The sequence below is a fragment of the Odontesthes bonariensis genome, chromosome 10 (genome assembly GCF_027942865.1).
Source record: "Odontesthes bonariensis isolate fOdoBon6 chromosome 10, fOdoBon6.hap1, whole genome shotgun sequence".
Lineage (NCBI taxonomy): Eukaryota > Metazoa > Chordata > Actinopteri > Atheriniformes > Atherinopsidae > Odontesthes > Odontesthes bonariensis.
In genome coordinates, this window is record NC_134515.1 from 29,157,018 (window position 1) to 29,174,487 (window position 17,470).

At 38.7% G+C, this 17,470-nt stretch overlaps 2 protein-coding genes across 3 annotated transcripts; both read left to right on the plus strand.

The window, feature by feature from the left end:
• Window positions 1-4,277: 4,277 nt before the first annotated feature.
• On the plus strand, window positions 4,278-9,593 carry ocstamp (osteoclast stimulatory transmembrane protein). Its single transcript, XM_075475771.1, has 3 exons — window positions 4,278-4,383; window positions 6,837-7,845; window positions 7,929-9,593. Exons 1-3 carry the CDS (start codon window positions 4,358-4,360, stop codon window positions 8,265-8,267), a joined length of 1,374 nt encoding a protein of 457 aa, XP_075331886.1. The 5' UTR covers window positions 4,278-4,357; the 3' UTR covers window positions 8,268-9,593.
• A 768-nt stretch (window positions 9,594-10,361) lies between these two features.
• LOC142390361 (thyrotropin-releasing hormone receptor) lies at window positions 10,362-17,470 on the plus strand. Of its 2 annotated transcripts, XM_075475772.1 has the most exons (3): window positions 10,362-10,463; window positions 13,164-13,998; window positions 16,189-17,470. In XM_075475772.1, exons 2-3 carry the CDS (start codon window positions 13,222-13,224, stop codon window positions 16,582-16,584), a joined length of 1,173 nt encoding a protein of 390 aa, XP_075331887.1. In that variant the 5' UTR covers window positions 10,362-10,463; window positions 13,164-13,221; the 3' UTR covers window positions 16,585-17,470. The 2 variants fall into 2 exon arrangements, with proteins under 2 accessions (XP_075331887.1, XP_075331888.1); XM_075475773.1 differs by lacking the exon at window positions 10,362-10,463 and having other exon boundaries at window positions 12,685-13,998.

Below are 17,470 nucleotides of genomic sequence, written 5' to 3' on the forward strand. Positions count from 1 at the left end.
TTACTCAGCATCTTTCTAAAAGCTGGACCAGAGAAACATTTCAAATCTGCGGCAACAGCTTTTGATCTTTGGCTGCAGTGTTCTGTTTGTATTGTTACTACAGGGCCTATGTTGGAAGAACAAAAGAGACATCTGTGAATAACTCTCTGAATATATGCTTTGGTTAAAGTCACAAAGAGATGATGTTACATGTTTGTGAATTATATAGCACATGTTTTAATTAACCCAAACAATATTTTCAATCTTTTCTACTTTATATTGTGAATCCTGACTAATGAATGTGTACATTTTGTTATATAGTAAATTTATATAGTAAATCTAAATTTGTGTAATTTCTGTCACAAATAAATTGGAATTGTGTTATGCTGATTACATTGCATGTAATGAGTGGAAAGAGCAGACGTTTCCACACATCATGACACAATTTGGCCCTTGCAGACACAGTAAGCATGCTGTTGTAAAATCCTTACAGTGTTTGCTTGGTGTTGTAAATTGTCTGAAGTCACAAGGCCTGACAACAATGGCTAACTTGTGCAACACTTTGGAGGTTACCCAGTGTGTTCAGGGTCATGATAGACGGTCCATAGTATTTAGTCCAGTGATCAGGACTCATCACACCCACCTGTGCAACAGAAATAGCCTTTGATTAGAAAGTTTATACATTAATTCTCATTTGTCTCTGTTGAAATAATAAGTAGTTTTGAACTTTAACCTTAAGCAAGTGACGTTACTGTCTAAATCCAACAGGGAAGTGACAAAGAGTTTTAGTAAAGTGTCATCTCATTGACTGAATGTAACTCAGAAATGAGAAAACGGTTGTCACATGTCGTGCTTTGACTATTGCCGCACATTTGAAAACAGATGAATGATTTAAAGTGTTGCACTTAACATGCCTATGAGGATTTTGTGGCTCATTAAAGGAAAATATTAGCCAAACTGTTAGCTGTATTACAGCTGAGCATCTAATAGTTGTTCAATATAATAATTTTGAAAGTCAGTTTCGACATGTAAGGATTTTGCTGCCCAGAAAGAGTAATAATATGTTACTGATTTAAATCACTGTGTAAAAGATTTGCATAATTCCTGTCTTGTGTCTTTTAGTCACACCCTCAAACAGAAAATATCCACTCCCTTACAGTCTGCCATCATTATTTATTTGCAAGAGTTACTTGTTCCCATTAATATGTTTGAGCCAGAAGCAAACATCACAACATTTTGTTGATGATTTCCAAAGAGAGCATAATAATGTTCATGTACTCCTGACATTTGAGGGACCAGGACCCACGGGAGTGCTTCTATTTTTATTTTTAGAGGCACAATGGGACAGTCAGGAATTGTGGAAAGACAGATCTAAAAGGAAGAAACACAGAGAAAAGAAGAAAGATAAGAGGAAGAAAGACCGAGTATGGGTTACTGCGTTTTTATTTCACCGTTTGTACAAAAATATAAGCTAGTCAGCAGCCAAATGATGCTGTGAAGTAAATTATATTTACTTTTACATATATATATATATATTTATATACAGACATACTGCATATATTTGTCATAACATAGAATATACACTGATGTAACTCATTTCCCATTTTTGTAATTTCATCAGTATGATGTGTCACTCATGCATCACAATGAACAAACTTACTTACAATACATGTTAGAATATTATAGCCCCTGGTATTAGTAATATATAATTTTAGAAGTTGACACGGAGAGTTCAGTCCATTAAGTCAGAAAATGTTGAAAAAATGGAGTTGGCGTGATAGTGTTTTGACTGGGAGTCATCTGACTCTTGAGGTCACAAAGCCATTTTGGCAATCATCATCAAAACCAGTTTTCCACAAAATTATGCTGTCAATATTTTACATCCAGTGCAAGTTCTACACAGTCAGAGTTATCTGGTGTGCTCCCTATTAGAAATTTCCAGTCACATGAACATCCAGCTTGTACTGCCATGTGAGTGATGATTACGATCAGCTCCCACCATAAACTTCAAAATGCTGCTGTTTGATGGATCCATGAAATCAAATAAGCTAGAGTTTTTATTCACAACAACAGTTCCAAAAAGTTGGGACACTGTAAAATGTGAATGAAAACACAACGCAAGAATTTGCAAATCTCATAAACCAATTTTTTATTTACATTAGAACACAGAAACCATAGCGATTGTTGCTGGTGAGACCATTTAGAAATTCATGAAAAATATTAGCTCATCTTGAATTTGATGGCAGCAACATCTTTCAAAAACGTCGAGACGAGGTCAACACAAGGCTGGAAAGTAAGTGGTACTTAAAGAAACAGTTAGAGGAAGACATTACAGCTAATCAGGTTAACTGGTAGCAGTTCAGCTACATGAATGGCAATAAAAATGAGCACCTTAGAATTAAAGATTGGCAGAAGTTTAGCAATATGCAAAATACTGCATAAACATATTGTAAAACAATATTCTTCTCTGTAAAATTGTGAAGACTTTAATTATTCTTTCGTCCATAGCACATCGTATCATTAAAAGATTCTGAGAATCTAGAAACATGTTTTTCCGTAAGGGACAATATTGGATACCCATGATCTTTTGGCCCTCAGGCAGCACAGCATTAAAAACAGTCTGCTTGAACTGTCCTAGAAATCACTGCATGGCTTCAGGAAATCTTTCAGAAATCTCTGTCTGTGAACACAGTCCATGGTGCCATCCACAAATGTAGGTTAATGTTCTATCACACAAAGAAAAAGCCATATGTTAACACAATCCAGAAACACTAAACTTCTCTGGACCACAGCTCATTTGAAATGGACTGAGGCAAAGTGGAAATCCGTTCTGTGGTCAGACCAATTGAAATTTTAAATTTTTTTTGGAAATCAGTGTTATCATCAGTCAATTCAAATGCCTAAATTTCCGATGGTGTGGAGGTGCATCAGTTCCTGTAAAACTAACACCTTGCACATCTGGAGAGGCACCATCAATGCAGAAAAGGTCTATAGAGCAACATATGCCTCGTTCCACTATGCAGTCCAGTACGGGTCGGTTCAGAACAGTTCGCTTATTTCAATGTTTCCACTACCACGAAAGCGTACCGGTCCCATGGAACCCGTTACCATTTTTGTAACCCTTCTGCTTGGGGTACCTAGCACACAGGACCGGTTCCAGGCTCTGCTCTCCATTGTTGGTGAGGAGGCTGTGCAGTGGGAGCTCGATGGCGCTGTGCGAAACGAAAAAGTTTTCCAGCTGATTGCCGCAAAAATGGCAGAGAGTGGTTTCAACCGGACCGCTTCACATTAAGCGGAAGAAGCTTGGAGGTAGTTCGAAATGGATGTTATTTGTTATTTGCTGTTATTTGCTATTTACGCTTCGGCACGCACTCCACCCACCCCTGAGGGTCCTCTTTGTACAGTGGGAACGCAAGCTGACCCCAAAGTGACCCGACCCGTACCGTACCATTCTGAACCGACCCATACCGGACTGCATAGTGGAAACGAGGCTATATGCTCCCACCAGATTACATCTTTCCATCTCAGGGAAAGGCCATGCACATTTCAGTAAACCACGCACTGCATCTATTACAAAAGCATGGCTTTGTAGTAGAAGAGTCTGGCTCCTAGACTGGCCTGCCTGCATTCAAGACCTCTCACCATATTAAAAAATTTGGCATATAATGCCAAAGAAGACCCTGGACTCTTGAACAGCTAGAATCCTATATTAGGCAAGAACAGGACACCATTTGTCTCCCAAAAGCAACTGGTCTCCTCAGTTCCTAGACATTTACAGACTGTTGTTAAGAGAAGAGGTGAACGGTCCTGTCCCAAATTCTGAGACATACTGCTGCCATCAAGCTCAAGATGAGCTAATATTTAAAATAAAATAAAAAATAAAAAAATGATACAGTTAGCTGCAGATAATGGATCTTCAGTGCTGTAAATTGTTAACTCTGGCACGTGCATGACACACCAGCTATCAGTCTCATATGGTGTTGGGGAGGCAGTGTCCTGAGAAAATACTCAAAACAGGCGCAAATGGGAAGTGAATAAAAGCTGACCGTGTATGTTTGGTCAAAGATCTGACTGCTGTGTTCTACATAATCATCCAATCGTGAGTCATTCTGAAACTGCACTTTGAGTAATGTGACCTGTGTCACATTCTGCACTTGTATGCGTAATGCTCCTCTCCAAAAGATATAGTCACATGTATGGTTTGCATGAAGAGCAGCTGTCTATTTGTATTCCACGTGGGAACTCACTCAACCCACAAACACCAACATGACAGTGACTGTTCAGCAAAGTTCTGCTTTTCATCTTCATACTCCACCAACACATCCAAATCCAGTGTTTTTTTCCTCTTCGTAATTTCTGAGAGAAAATTAAGACAGTCATGGAGAAAGCTGTTTTTCCTGTCAGGTAAGAACTGTTCTTACTGGTACAATATTATCCATGTTACATATATTTCCATTATGTATCCATTATGGTTAATCCTTTAGCGATTATTCTTCAAATTCTCATATTCATTTGTAAACTCTCTTTTTTTTTTCCTTTAACTATAGAAAACTATGTGCTGTAGCTATTGCAAATATAGCATTTGGTTGTCATCTTCATTGCATCCACCACCAGATCTGCAACTTCCTTTTGTATATTCCTTTTAGTCCTCATTAAACTGGTGAAATAAAATCTGTTTATGAGCAATGCACCGATGTTGAATAGAAGTTTAGCAGGAGTTTAGTAGCCTATATGTCTAACTTTGAACAGAAGCTGCTGCTCCAGGCTTAATAATAGTAATAGCATCTATGCTTTAATGTCACTTACCCTCCTGGGTTAAAAAACAAGGACAGAGAGAAAAAAAAAATGCTAATTTGACTTGTTGCTGAGAGTTAGCTCAATGTCACTTTCATACATTTGTGTTAAAAATGAAGGTTTGGCCTGGATATATTAGCTTAGGCTGGCCACCTTCCAGCTAAAAATGCTGGCTCTACATTTTAAAGGGATAGTTTGGTTTCTTTAAAGTGTTGTTGTATGAGGTAATTGTGCACTGTCAGTGAATTACCTTCAGCAGATGTACTCAAAATGGGAGGTGGCCCTTCCCTGGAGGGATTCAAGTGGTTTCAGGCGAGGCTCTGGGAATGAAAAATTAAGCTGTAAAATAACATAAAATTTACGCTGGAGGAATTCAGGAGGGTTAGCAGTTAAATCAATTTTAGCCTACAACAAAAAGGCCCACGTAAAAAACAATCGAACTTGGAGCACACCACATCCTATGTGGTGTGCTCCAAGCTCTGCCTCTGAACCCATTCATGTCTAAGCACTGCAGAATGCAAGAATGGGTCTGCACTGCACAAAGGTCGGGCATGCCTTTCTTGTACTCTGCGCTGATGTTAAAACAATTTCAACTTGGGTGTAGAGCTCTCATGACAAAATCAATTGGAAGGATTCTGGGAGATCTCAACTAGAAGTAGCCTGAAGTAGACCTGGAAGCCTCATTATACAGCTGCAGCTCCTGGATGAGCCTATAAACTCATGTCTTGCCATGAGGATTTTATGAACTTACACCCTCTAAGCTGCCACATGTTCCCTCCTACCCTGTAACAGTAACAGAAGGGTTTTCCTCTCAGAGATACATCTTGCATCTATGTCTGCAGCTTGTAACAATTAGCACTGAACGTGGACACGATTTGCGTATTTCCAACCTTCTCTCCTGTTTTGTGCCCTAACCCTGCAGCGAACAATCATCAAATCTCATCCAAGTTTACCTGACAGAACATGCCAGTTCCTGCTCTACCTGAGCAGTTTGGGGTATTTTGTGATTTTGCTGTTTTAACATGTTGGTGCAGATTTAAACTAACCCTTTAAAAACCAAAGTACAGAAAACTTCTGTATTTATCCATTATGAAATAGATTTCTGTCAAGAGTCAGGCAGATACATTTTTCAAATTTACTTATCTTGTTTTTGATGAGCCTTGTATTTCAAGGTGGTTAGAGGTCCACTTTTTAGGGTGATGCATAACCAGACTTTTCAAATACGTGTAAACATGTTAGTCTGACTAAAATCATACAACATCAAGCTTCTCAAAGCTGGGCTAACTCAACCAGACAATGTCGCTAGGGTCATACACTCAACTAAACTGATATTAAAGTGCTTCATTCTTGCTCCACGGTTCCATGTTTTTTATCTTTTTGCAGCCTGTTTTTACAACAGTGAGATGTAAGTGTATATTAATACAGCCAAATTCCCAACAAAGTTGCTCGCGTTCACATATTGTTCTGTTTCTTTTCTCAGACTGCCAAAAATCAGCTCATTAGGACTATGTGTCAAATCGTAGTGGCTTAAAGTATTTCAAGACTGTCGCTCTTCTCTGATAAAATCCATTTTTTATAATTGCATCATCATCTGACAAAATCAGCACTAAGTAGCTTAAAGACAGCTTCTGTGAATTTGGTTAAACTTACATATGCAATGATTTCCCTCAGAGAAAGTTAGAATGTCAAAATGTCTTGAAACATAAACCATCGGACACACATCAGTTAATAAGCTAAAATAATAATCCTGTGCATGTGTAATGGAATAAGGACAGTGGTCCAATTCGAGCTTTACTGTTTACAGTTGCCTTTACTGTTACACAATAGAACTTAAAACAAGGTTTTTCCTGCTGACCGCATCCAACGCATTCATTAGATTCCATACTGATGCCTTATATAATGATAATTGATAATCACATCAAATAAAACCACTTAAAACAAACAAAACCACCAGTCATTTTAAAGGTGAGTATTATTCTTCCCCTAAACTTTTAGCAAAAGAGGAAATAAGTATATTTTCCACGATGATTAACTGTTCTTAACATATATTTCCTCCCTTTTAGGAACAGAGCAGGCTCCTGCAGACAGGCCCTGAAATCTCTTGTGTTTTACATCTGGGATGTTTACTCCACACCTACTCCTTCACGCAGAGACGCCATGGCTCTGCTGTCTGTGTGTTTCACATTTGCCATTATCACTGGTGGCCTGCTGCACCACTGGCTGTCAAAGACACTGAAATACAGCCACGATGCATCCATTCAGACTACCTGCTTCTACAGTCTGGCCATGTTCCTGCTCTCTTTCCTGTGCCACCCCCTGCGCTGTGTGCTGACAATGATCCTGCCCACTGTCTGCACCAAACAGGGTCGCAAGCTCCTCATCTCAGCTTCAATCATGATTTTAGTGTTGAACGTCATCCCCAACATCACAACCAATGTAGGAGCAGTGGCGCGCATCTTAAAGTGCACTGCTGAGGGTTTTACAAGGACTCTGTTAAACTCATCTGAACCCCTCAACAAAGCAAAGAAAGACCTTGTTGAGGAAGCCATCAAAGTGAAGAGGGATGATTTGAGCATTGTCACCAATTTGAGGACTTTAGATCATTTCACGCATGTTGATGTGTCTGAAGTCAAAAGCAGGTTTGCTGTGGTGATTGGTGAGATCGCAGGCAACATCTCACATGCGAGGAACCTGCTCAAAGAATGCAAACTGTGGTCAAACCGGATCCTTGCAGCTATTTTCGTTGCCTTACTAATTATTGAATCTGCACGCTACTTAATATCCTATCTGACATTAATTCATTTTGATAATGGCTTTCTCCCTAAAGTGCTCCCGCAAAAAATAAGCCATGCTGGGAATAAAAGGCAGACCAAAAATAAGATCAATGCTTGCAAAATAACAAGTCAGGAATGTACCTCTTGTTTCATAACGCTGGTTGTAGTAACATTATATTTCACTGCAATAACTTTAATAGTAGTTTTGGATCATGTTGTGTATCATATAGTTCAGATGATTTTGCCATGGGTACTGGATTTCCCACCTACAGCTGCCAGTATAAGTGTCAGTTATAAGGTAATAGTTTCACCACTGCAGCTCCAAATATATCTTCGCTTTTTCCTTTTTTTCCTTTTCATGTATTTGCTGTTTTTTTTTAGGTTTCCTGGTTCCCACCTGCTTCTTGTATCATCCCACAATGGTGCAGGAAACAGGAGCTGACAAACTTCAACAGGGATTACAAGTGGAACTTCGACCCCGAGCCGTCACTCTGCGATGTGACAGCCACAGCTCCGAACATGGGGGTCACGCTTCTGCTGGGATGTCTCTGGCTCATGAGCTACTTTCTGGTGTTCCTTGAGGTTTACGCCAGACGACTCCGCAGAAAAATCTGTGCGTCCTTTTTCAGAGAGCAGGAAAACAGGAGAATGGCTTACTTGATGAGGAAAATACAGGAGAAGCAGGATAAAAAGAAGGAACAAGGGACTGTTAAAAGCTGATATTTCTGATTATGAGTGAAATGTCACAACTTTGAGATGTTGCTTTGAAATCTGGATCACTCATTCAGGTTCTGCTATACTGTTGAGCTGCAATCATTCTTTATTTAGTGACATTTCAGAATTAGAAAAAAACTGTGATGTGGGTAAAATTGGATATTGTATTGTTGTCATCCATCCAGCTTTTTCATGGTGCTGTGTTTGGGGCCTTACAGATCACAATTGATGTTCCATAAAAAAAAAAAACACACACATTCAGAAAAAAGTAAGACACAGACAGAATAAATCATATTCCCATTAGTTTCATTCATACTTTGCTTTCAGCCCTAATTAACAAATGTAAGCATGCTCACATTAGATTCTTTGACTTTGGTGAGCAATGTGGAAACCTCCTGAGCATGTTGTGCTGACATTTAGCTCTAAGCATCATATAGCTTTTTGTTACCTCAGCTTTGTATCATCCAGTGCCCTTACCATGTTTCTGCTTTGGCAAGATAGAACATCCTGTTTATGAGTCACTCTTACAACACCTTCTCCTCTGCAAGCGTATCAACACTCAATACTCTCCACTGTAACACTGACACTTGTGGTTTCTGTACATGCACTGCTACATTTGCTTGATTTTGCAGCCCCCTCATTTTGTTTGACAGCAACACTTCTGTTTTTTCCACCCAAAAGTCGCAGAAAACTTTTTTTTTTCTGGGTATTTTTCTGAAGATCATATCTATAGTGTTGTTTCAGTTTGATTTAAAGTACTTTTTACCCCTCAGCTCCACTAGATGCCACTACAGTGCTTTGGACAGACGAAATCAGAGAGCTCCTGACACAGTTGCTCCTGTCAGGAAATGAACAGTAACAGTAATAGCTTGGATGTTACAATTTTAGGATTATTGTATTGTCTTAGGTAGTTTAAATAGATTAAATGAATGACTTTTATGCATATTGAATACTTAATTAATAATTAAACAGCCTATTTTAATCGGCATGTCCTAAAAAAAGCACTTCCTTTCTCTGTAGAAGTCTTTTGCATATCAGTACTCTCCTACTTGATATTCCCAAGAGGTTTATTTTAAGATCTCATCCCAGAATAATTATAGACCTAAATACATCTTTACCATCTATTTTTGTACCAGACTTATTGACCACATCACCATGTCTCTTTAAAGTCAGCAGCCTGTGTAAAAATACACCAATCGTGTTGATCCAGGGATTGTCACATAATTTTATAAAATACAACTATGTATGTGACAACTTGGCAGTCGTGCAACCGACTGTAACTGTGTTTTGTTGGAAATACACTGATCCGCAATTGTTGTTAAAGTGTGAATAAACTCCATGCAGATTGTATGGCTGCATTATCACCTGCTATGACTCAGAAATACTGTAGATTTTGATATTTTTATCCATGATTCCTAAAATTCCATCAGGCATGTCTGCGATCTTGACATCTGTTTAGAAAAAACAACAGTTGTTTGGAAATAAAATGTAAAGAAACAGTAGAAACACAAGGGAGTGCACAACTGAATAACAAATGAAATGTGGATCAGACTTCTTTACATGCAGCAGTGTAATCAAACAGTTACTGGACAAGGACTGGTCTGCGGGATTTCTTTTTTTTCTTCTCCAAAGCTGTTATGTATTCATTCATTACTAACAGCCTGCAGACTGAACGCTCCTCATCTGAAAACACAAGAATTTACATTGGTATTCACAATGATGACTTGCTCATAGATGCGGGGTTAAAGACCTTTGGTGGACAATCAGCTTTCATTTCATTGGCTTTCAAGAACAAATGTACATCATAGAGTAGCAAGAATCTTAATCCTAAGAAATCAGTTTATCTCACACAGACACACATAAATGAAATGTAAGATTGATTATGTCTGTTGGTGGCAAAATGAGAGAATAGTTTATGGTTCATTGGTTAAATTCAAGGCTACTTCCTCTGACCTCTCAGTGATTGCAAGCTTTCTAGGATGGTAAGTTGCAAAATTGATTTCTGGGATGAAAACAGTACATGTGCGGTGAGAGGTGCATGAGAGAGGGAGAGGTGGACTGTGAAAATAGGGAGGGAGAGAGACAGATGTGGATGAGTAGAGCGACTCCAGAGAAGGACAAAGCACTCGTTGGTGTTTCTCGGTTGGCTGTACTCGAGAGCAACTACCATGTCAGAGTGAGAGCTACTCCTTGCAACTTATGGTAAGCTGCCCATTCACAATTATTTACTCTGTCATGATTTTATTTTTCTTACTTAAATAATTTGTCAATATGTTTGTATTCTTTTTACATGAGGGAAAAGGAGGGCCTTTTATTATTAATCTCCCTATATTTAAACCTAAATGATTGTCAATGAATATTTTTTATATGCAATTTATATGCAACTAATATCAATGACTGGATAACAATTTACTGTTTAAAAAAAATTAATTCTCCATCACCATTCAGGTAGCTAATAAGACCAATATGTCAGCAATAAGAAATGAGTATTGTTGACACATTCTGACTTAAGTTTCATACATTGCTAATGTTACATTTGTCACTGTTTTCAATGCAAGTATAGGCTCCTGTAATGAAAATGAAGAGACAATGAGCACCATGAGTCATTTACTCACATTTTTACATTGAAGAATATGAAAGCTTTGCGGAAGCCATGGTAATTGAGATATGAGCAGTGGAGAAAGATTCTAACACCAGAACCACCAGCTGAGTGCAATGTGCCAGTGCAGGTTCCATAATATAAAAATGTCCCTGTGTTTCTCAAAAAGGATCAGGGTTGATTAATGTTTCAATTAAATTGTGGTTTCTCTCAGCATTTCACAATAAAGTCTCAAAAAATAGAACAACTATTAATTAATAGTACATGCAAGCTCCTATGTGATGATGTCCACTTCTCATGTTCATGCTCATGTGTTGCTAGTGTTTACTTGGCCATAGAATCTTACACGGAGGTGCTAATCCCCAAACCCTTATCAGTACTCTTTTGTGCAGGAGTTTGCTGGTTTGAAACTTGTTCTGCAACATGTTTTCAACAATCATTGAACTTTCATGCATGGATATGGTGTACAAATAGTTAACAGCTCACCGGCATCAGGCATTTTTCCCAAGTCACTAAAGACAGCTGCCATTAAGCCACTCCTAAAGAAGAGAACTCTTGACGCATCTATGATGAACAACTACAGACCTGTCTCTAACCTCTCTTTTATATCCAAGATTATTGAGAAAGTTGTATTTAACCAGCTCAACGACTTTCTGAATGAAAGTGGAAGTCTTGATAAAATTCAATCAGGCTTAGGACGTCATCACAGCACTGAAACAGCTCTAGTCAAAGTGTTAAACGGCATTAGGTGGAATACTGATTCTGGTTATGTTTCAGTCCTGGTTCTGATGGATCTCAGCGTTGCGTTTGATACTGTAGATCACAGAATCCTGTTGCACAGGCTGGAAAATTGGGTTGGACTTTCTTGATCGGTCCTTAACTGGTTCAGGTCCTACTTAGAAGGCCGGAGTTATTTTGTTACAATTGGCAGCTATGAATCTGAGCGAGTGGCCATGATTTGTGGAGTCCCCCAGGGGTCAATTCTTGGACCTCTTTTGTTTAACTTGTATATGCTCCCTTTGGGTCAGATGTTAAAGACCTTCAACATCAATTATCACAGTTATGCAGACGAAACACAACTTTATGTGTCTCTGTCACCAGATGACTGCAGCCCAGCAGACATACTGTGACAGTGTCCGGAGGAAATAAACACGTGGATGAGAGAGACTTTTCTACAGCTTTTTACCACCTCAGAAACATCAACAGAATTAAAGGTTTCCTCTCCCAAAAAGACCAGGAGAAACTCATCCATGCATTCATCTCCAGTAGACTTGATTACTGTAATGGTCTTTTAACTGGACTTACCAAAAAGAGCATTAAACATCTGCAGGTTATCCAGAACGCTGCTGCTAGAGTTTTAACCCGGACTAAGAGATCTGAACACATCACACCAGTTTTAAAATCTTTACACTGGCTTCCAGTCAGTCACAGAATAGATTTTAAAAGCCTGCTGATGGTTTACAAATCCCAGAACGGTTTAGGCCCAAAATAAATCTGTGATGTGTTCAGAGAATATAAACCTAGCAGAGCTCTTAGATCAAAGGACTCAAGTCAGCTGGTTCAGTCCAGAGTCCAGACTAAACACGGAGTAGCAGCATTTAGCTGTTATGCTGCAAACAAGTGGAACAAACTGCCAGTGGAGATTAAACTTTCACCAAATGTAGACATTTTTAAATCCAGGTTAATAACATTTCTTTTCTCATGTGTCTATGCATGAAATCTGCACGGTATCTTTTAAATTATGCTGCTTGTTTTTAATGATTTTAATTTCTTATTAACTATTTCATTTCTTTCTTTTTATATTCTTTTATGTAGTTTTAATGCCTCTTCCACTCCCTGCTGCAATGCTTTTATTTTATGTAAAGCACTTTGAATTGTTTTGTACATGAAATGTGCTATACAAGTAAATTTGACTTTGACTTTGACTTTATGTGTTACAGCATACATCATTAGACACTAAGAAATAATCTTATATATTTTTGCTACGTAATTCCTGCCACATGCCCCACAGAAAACAACAAGCCTGTGTGAAATGTTACCATCTCACAGTTTACAACCATGGATTGTTACTCTACAGTACTAGGTTTTGGACAAGTGGGCAAGAAATGTACAGACAATTTCTAGTAAATCTGGACTTTCCTGACAAACTGGAGGGCATGCATAAACCGTGCTTTTGTTATTTGATTTGGAGGACTAAGATTAATCTCTCTCAAACCCTCTCTCGCTAATTCCATTTATTTTCATACTTTGATATTTTTCATCCATTCCCTAATAACTTTGTCCTCTCCATTTTCTATCTTGAGGATTCTCATTTCATTCCCCTGAAGACAGACTAAATTGTGCCTATTGGACTTGAACACGATGGAGAACAACACAACCATTTTTCAGGATGTCACTCGGGTTTTAAATCTGACAGAAATGCCTCTGAACCCTCTCGAAGAACAAGTCATAACAATATTTTTGACATTGCTCATTTGTGGAGTTGGAATTGCAGGGAATATTATGGTAGTGCTCGTTGTGTTGCGTACGAAACACATGGTGACCCCAACTAACTGTTATCTGGTCAGCTTGGCTGTTGCAGATCTTGTAGTGCTCCTGGCTGCAGGCCTGCCCAATATCTCTGACGTTGTGGCTTTCTGGGTTTATGGCTATACAGGATGCCTGTGTATAACTTATCTTCAGTACCTGGGAATCAACGTGTCATCCTGCTCCATCACAGCATTCACCATTGAACGCTACATTGCTATTTGCCACTCCATAAAGGCGCAGTTCATATGTACGGTTTCTCGGGCCAAGAGGATCATAGCTGGAGTCTGGATCTTCACTTCACTCTACTGTACCATGTGGTTCTTCTTGGTGGACACTGATGAGACTGTCTATATCAACGGGGTGGTAGTCAACTGTGGCTACCGAGTCTCCAGGAGCCTGTACATGCCGATCTACTTCTTGGACTTCACTCTGTTTTACGTGGTTCCTCTTGCTGTGGCCACTGTCCTGTATGGCCTCATTGCTAGGATTTTGTTCATGACCCCTCTGCCGTCACATCTGAACGATGGAGCCGGAGGAGGATCAGTTCACCAGGGTCACTCCAACAGCACCAACAAGGCCAACAAGGGCGCAGTTACTGCAAGAAAACAGGTACTGTAAAGGACTGACACACAGTTGAGAGTAAGGGCCATTTCAGACCAGGGCGGCAAAGCGTGGCGGAACGGAAGCGATTTTCACCGGCGGAGGTGAAAATACATGGAAACAGATCTGTCCTTGCACACCGACGCGGCGGTAGTCGGGCGGTAGCGGCGCGGAGACGCCTCCGTCCCGCGCTGCTTTTGGAAAATAGAACTCGAGCGGAATTTGGACGGCAGCGGCCGGCGGCGGCCGGCGGTGTCCCGTTGAAATGAATGGGGAATGCAGACAGGGTTGGAGCAGAACTACCGCGGCCGCGGACTGTCCGGTGTGAAAAGCCAAGTTGAACACACCGCCTGATAACCGGCGTAAGACTGCCGTCGTTTCGCTACCGCCACGCCACGCTCTGGTCTGAAATCAGCCTAAAATGGAAATGGAAGAAACAAATTTATAAAAAAATACTAAGACCTAAATGTGAATTTAAAGTTTCGATCATGCTTCCTGTCAATCCACTTTGATCCAGACTGAAATATTTCAATAGAAATAAAATGAATTGTCAAGGAAAGGACAGAAAGAATGTTCATCCAGTAGTTAATCTTAAGATTTTTGGGTCTTTTGGTTTCAAAACAGCAAAAATTGTGTTTTGCTGTTTAATTCCAAAAAGTCTTTATATAAATAATAATCCAATCAAATCTATCCCAAACATCTTTAGCGTATCCCTTTATCAAAGTTTTTCATTTCATATTTTCCAAAACAAGTTTTCATACATTTAAAAGGGATTTTTTTTTTAGGTAAAAAGTTCACTTGGAATTTAGTTTGGTGGAATTCAGTCTTTAATACACAAGATACCTTTATCATAGGAAGTCAGAGGAGCCTCACCAGGCAAGTTCTCAAAATCCAACATGGCTAACCCTCATATAAAAACTTATGAAAACTGGAGTAGTAAACAGTTTATTATTGTTTCTGCCTACTTTATCTCAGTCAGTCTCATACAAAGTACTATACACATTATATCTGAAATCATACTGGGTTGCCATGTTGCCTCAGTGTTTGTATGCACAAAACAATTAAATGTGTTTTGGTGTTGCTAACAACAGCCAATCTGATCAATAAGCAAACTCCACTTGTTATGAGACCTGTAAAATAGAGTGCATCCTGCTTGAGAGTAGCATCACTGCTATTGACTTCAGATGTGAAAAGGGAATAAAACAATACTGTATCATTTCAACAAAAATTTTAAAAACTAAATTAAAAAAATTTAATTTCTTTTGACTCAAATTTTATGTAATTTGTACATTATAATGTATTTTTAATGGTAATATTTTCATTCAGGTGCCATCTTTATAAAATATATTCTTCCCATTTAAGGCAGATTCTCCTAAAAGTTTATTATATAACAAGCTGATTGAAGACAAATATCAGATGCCCATTTTTGAGCAGTGTAATGAGAAAAAAACATTTTGGGTGCATGCATCTTGGCTTTATATGAAATTTGACATTCTGACCAAGACCTCACACATCCGTCCCAATTAGTTAATAACAGGCATAACTTTGCTGAAATAATTTCTCGGTAGTTTGAGCTCCTAAACTTACTCAGTAATTCAGTTGAACATTATAAATCAGACTTGGATAGATACATCTAAGGATATGGGGTGAAAAAGACACTACTAACCCCTGTGTATTTGCCTTTCATATATTTTTTTATGATTTTTAATGAAAAGTCACAACACATATTTGATTAATTGCAGTGAAATTGGCTGGTTCAGCCAAGGATGATGTTTCCCTGAGGATGAACTCCAATCACCTTGGGGATCATGCAGCTTATGGAATCAGTGAATGTGTCAATTTTGTCCGAACATTTGGTTAAAAAAAAAACTGTGTGCAAAAGTAGAGCTGTACTTTGTGTTTCAAACTAAAGAGCATTTCTGTGATGACCATATTTCAAACAATGATGATGGCAGGCTCCTAAAACACTTTAGTTGACCGATTTAGGCAATTTCTTAAATGTTATTTACAAGCTGAACTCAGTATTATCATTATGAACATATTAGCATATTGACATAGAGATTTATCTTGGTACGGCCTTTGAGATCAGCCTTTTCCTCATTCCTTTTCCCTTCCAAAAAAGCATCCTCTTGTCAGAAAAAGCATATGATGAATGCACTTCTTTTTCTTGCTCATTGGTGTATTTGTCGGTCTCAATAGATAACAAAGATGCTGGCTGTGGTGGTGATCCTCTTTGCCCTGCTGTGGTTGCCTTACCGAACACTGGTGGTTGTCAACTCCTTCATCGACCCGCCTTACAACAATACCTGGTTCCTCCTCTTCTGCCGCATGTGCATCTACACCAACAGTGCCATCAACCCAATCATTTATAACCTAATGTCTCAGAAGTTTCGAGTTGCATTCAAAAAGCTCTGTAAGTGCAGCTGCGGACACAGGGAGGCTAAGTACAACGTGCCGATTTATTACAGTGTGATAAAGAATTCGTCACATGGGAGCAATGAGCCGGTCACAGAACAGGAGGAAGTCAGTGGCAAAGACACCAACAGGTTCAATGTAACAGATGATGACACAAGTAGATTTAGCATTTCTAAATGAAAGCTTTTTTTTTTTTTTTTAAATGTGTGGATAAAAAAATTCAATGTATAAATTCCTCATTTTAGTGTTCAAGCTTCCTGTGTAGTTTCTATTTGCTATAAACAACTAATTGAAATCTGCAGATATTCTTCTTTATAAATGTGTCTGCTGTTTCATGTATGAAGTTGTATACGTGGTGATTTTGCATTGGTGTTGTAGGTATGCCGTAAATACAGTTCACTATGCCAAGCCAGTCTTCGGTGTGCTTCCACGTGCTAAGTGGACCATAGCAGCGTTATCGTGTGTGTCAGTGTAACACAAAAATCAGTAGTTCTTTGAAATGTATTTGGAGGTTTTATGTTCATCATTTAAGCACACATTGAAATATGAAGAAAGAATATCTGGAAATTATGGACATTTTATGTGTGGCATGTTGTACTGATAAATATTTTGCAAACTTTGTATTTTGCCTTTGGATAATGTCCAGAGATTATGTTAACTAGTTTTGTCAAGAGCCAATTCTGCACAACAAGTCCTTTATCACAGTATGTGTGTGTCTCTGTGTCTCCTGAAAGCACTTGTGCCTTTCATGTGTTAAGACCATTTTATAAACTGAGTGCTCTATAAACTCAGGTGTTTCACACTTTTCAATAGCAGTTGCGACACACACAAACTACAGTCAATTTTCTGCCTTTTCCGGTATGTAATAAATGTATCTAATTTAAATAAACCAATGCAAACAATACAACAGTCTACAGAGCCAGGTTATACTCGTATCATTTCATGTGTGACATCATTTGAGTGCAACTTCCATGCTTTTATGTTTTTTAATCAATACATTTCACAAGCTAACTCTGCAAGTGGACTTCTAATTATACTTAGTTACAGCCTGTAAAACAAGAATGAA

Excerpts from the sequence above, each read along its gene's own strand:
- ocstamp (XM_075475771.1), top strand. The coding sequence starts at position 4,358 with ATGGAGAAAGCTGTTTTTCCTGTCAG. Across the intron at positions 4,384-6,836 it reads AAAGCTGTTTTTCCTGTCAG|GAACAGAGCAGGCTCCTGCA; the intron begins GTAAGAACTGTT and ends CCTCCCTTTTAG. Across the intron at positions 7,846-7,928 it reads GTATAAGTGTCAGTTATAAG|GTTTCCTGGTTCCCACCTGC; the intron begins GTAATAGTTTCA and ends GTTTTTTTTTAG.
- LOC142390361 (XM_075475772.1), top strand. The coding sequence starts at position 13,222 with ATGGAGAACAACACAACCATTTTTCAGGATGTCACTCGGGTTTTAAAT. Across the intron at positions 13,999-16,188 it reads CAGTTACTGCAAGAAAACAG|ATAACAAAGATGCTGGCTGT; the intron begins GTACTGTAAAGG and ends CGGTCTCAATAG.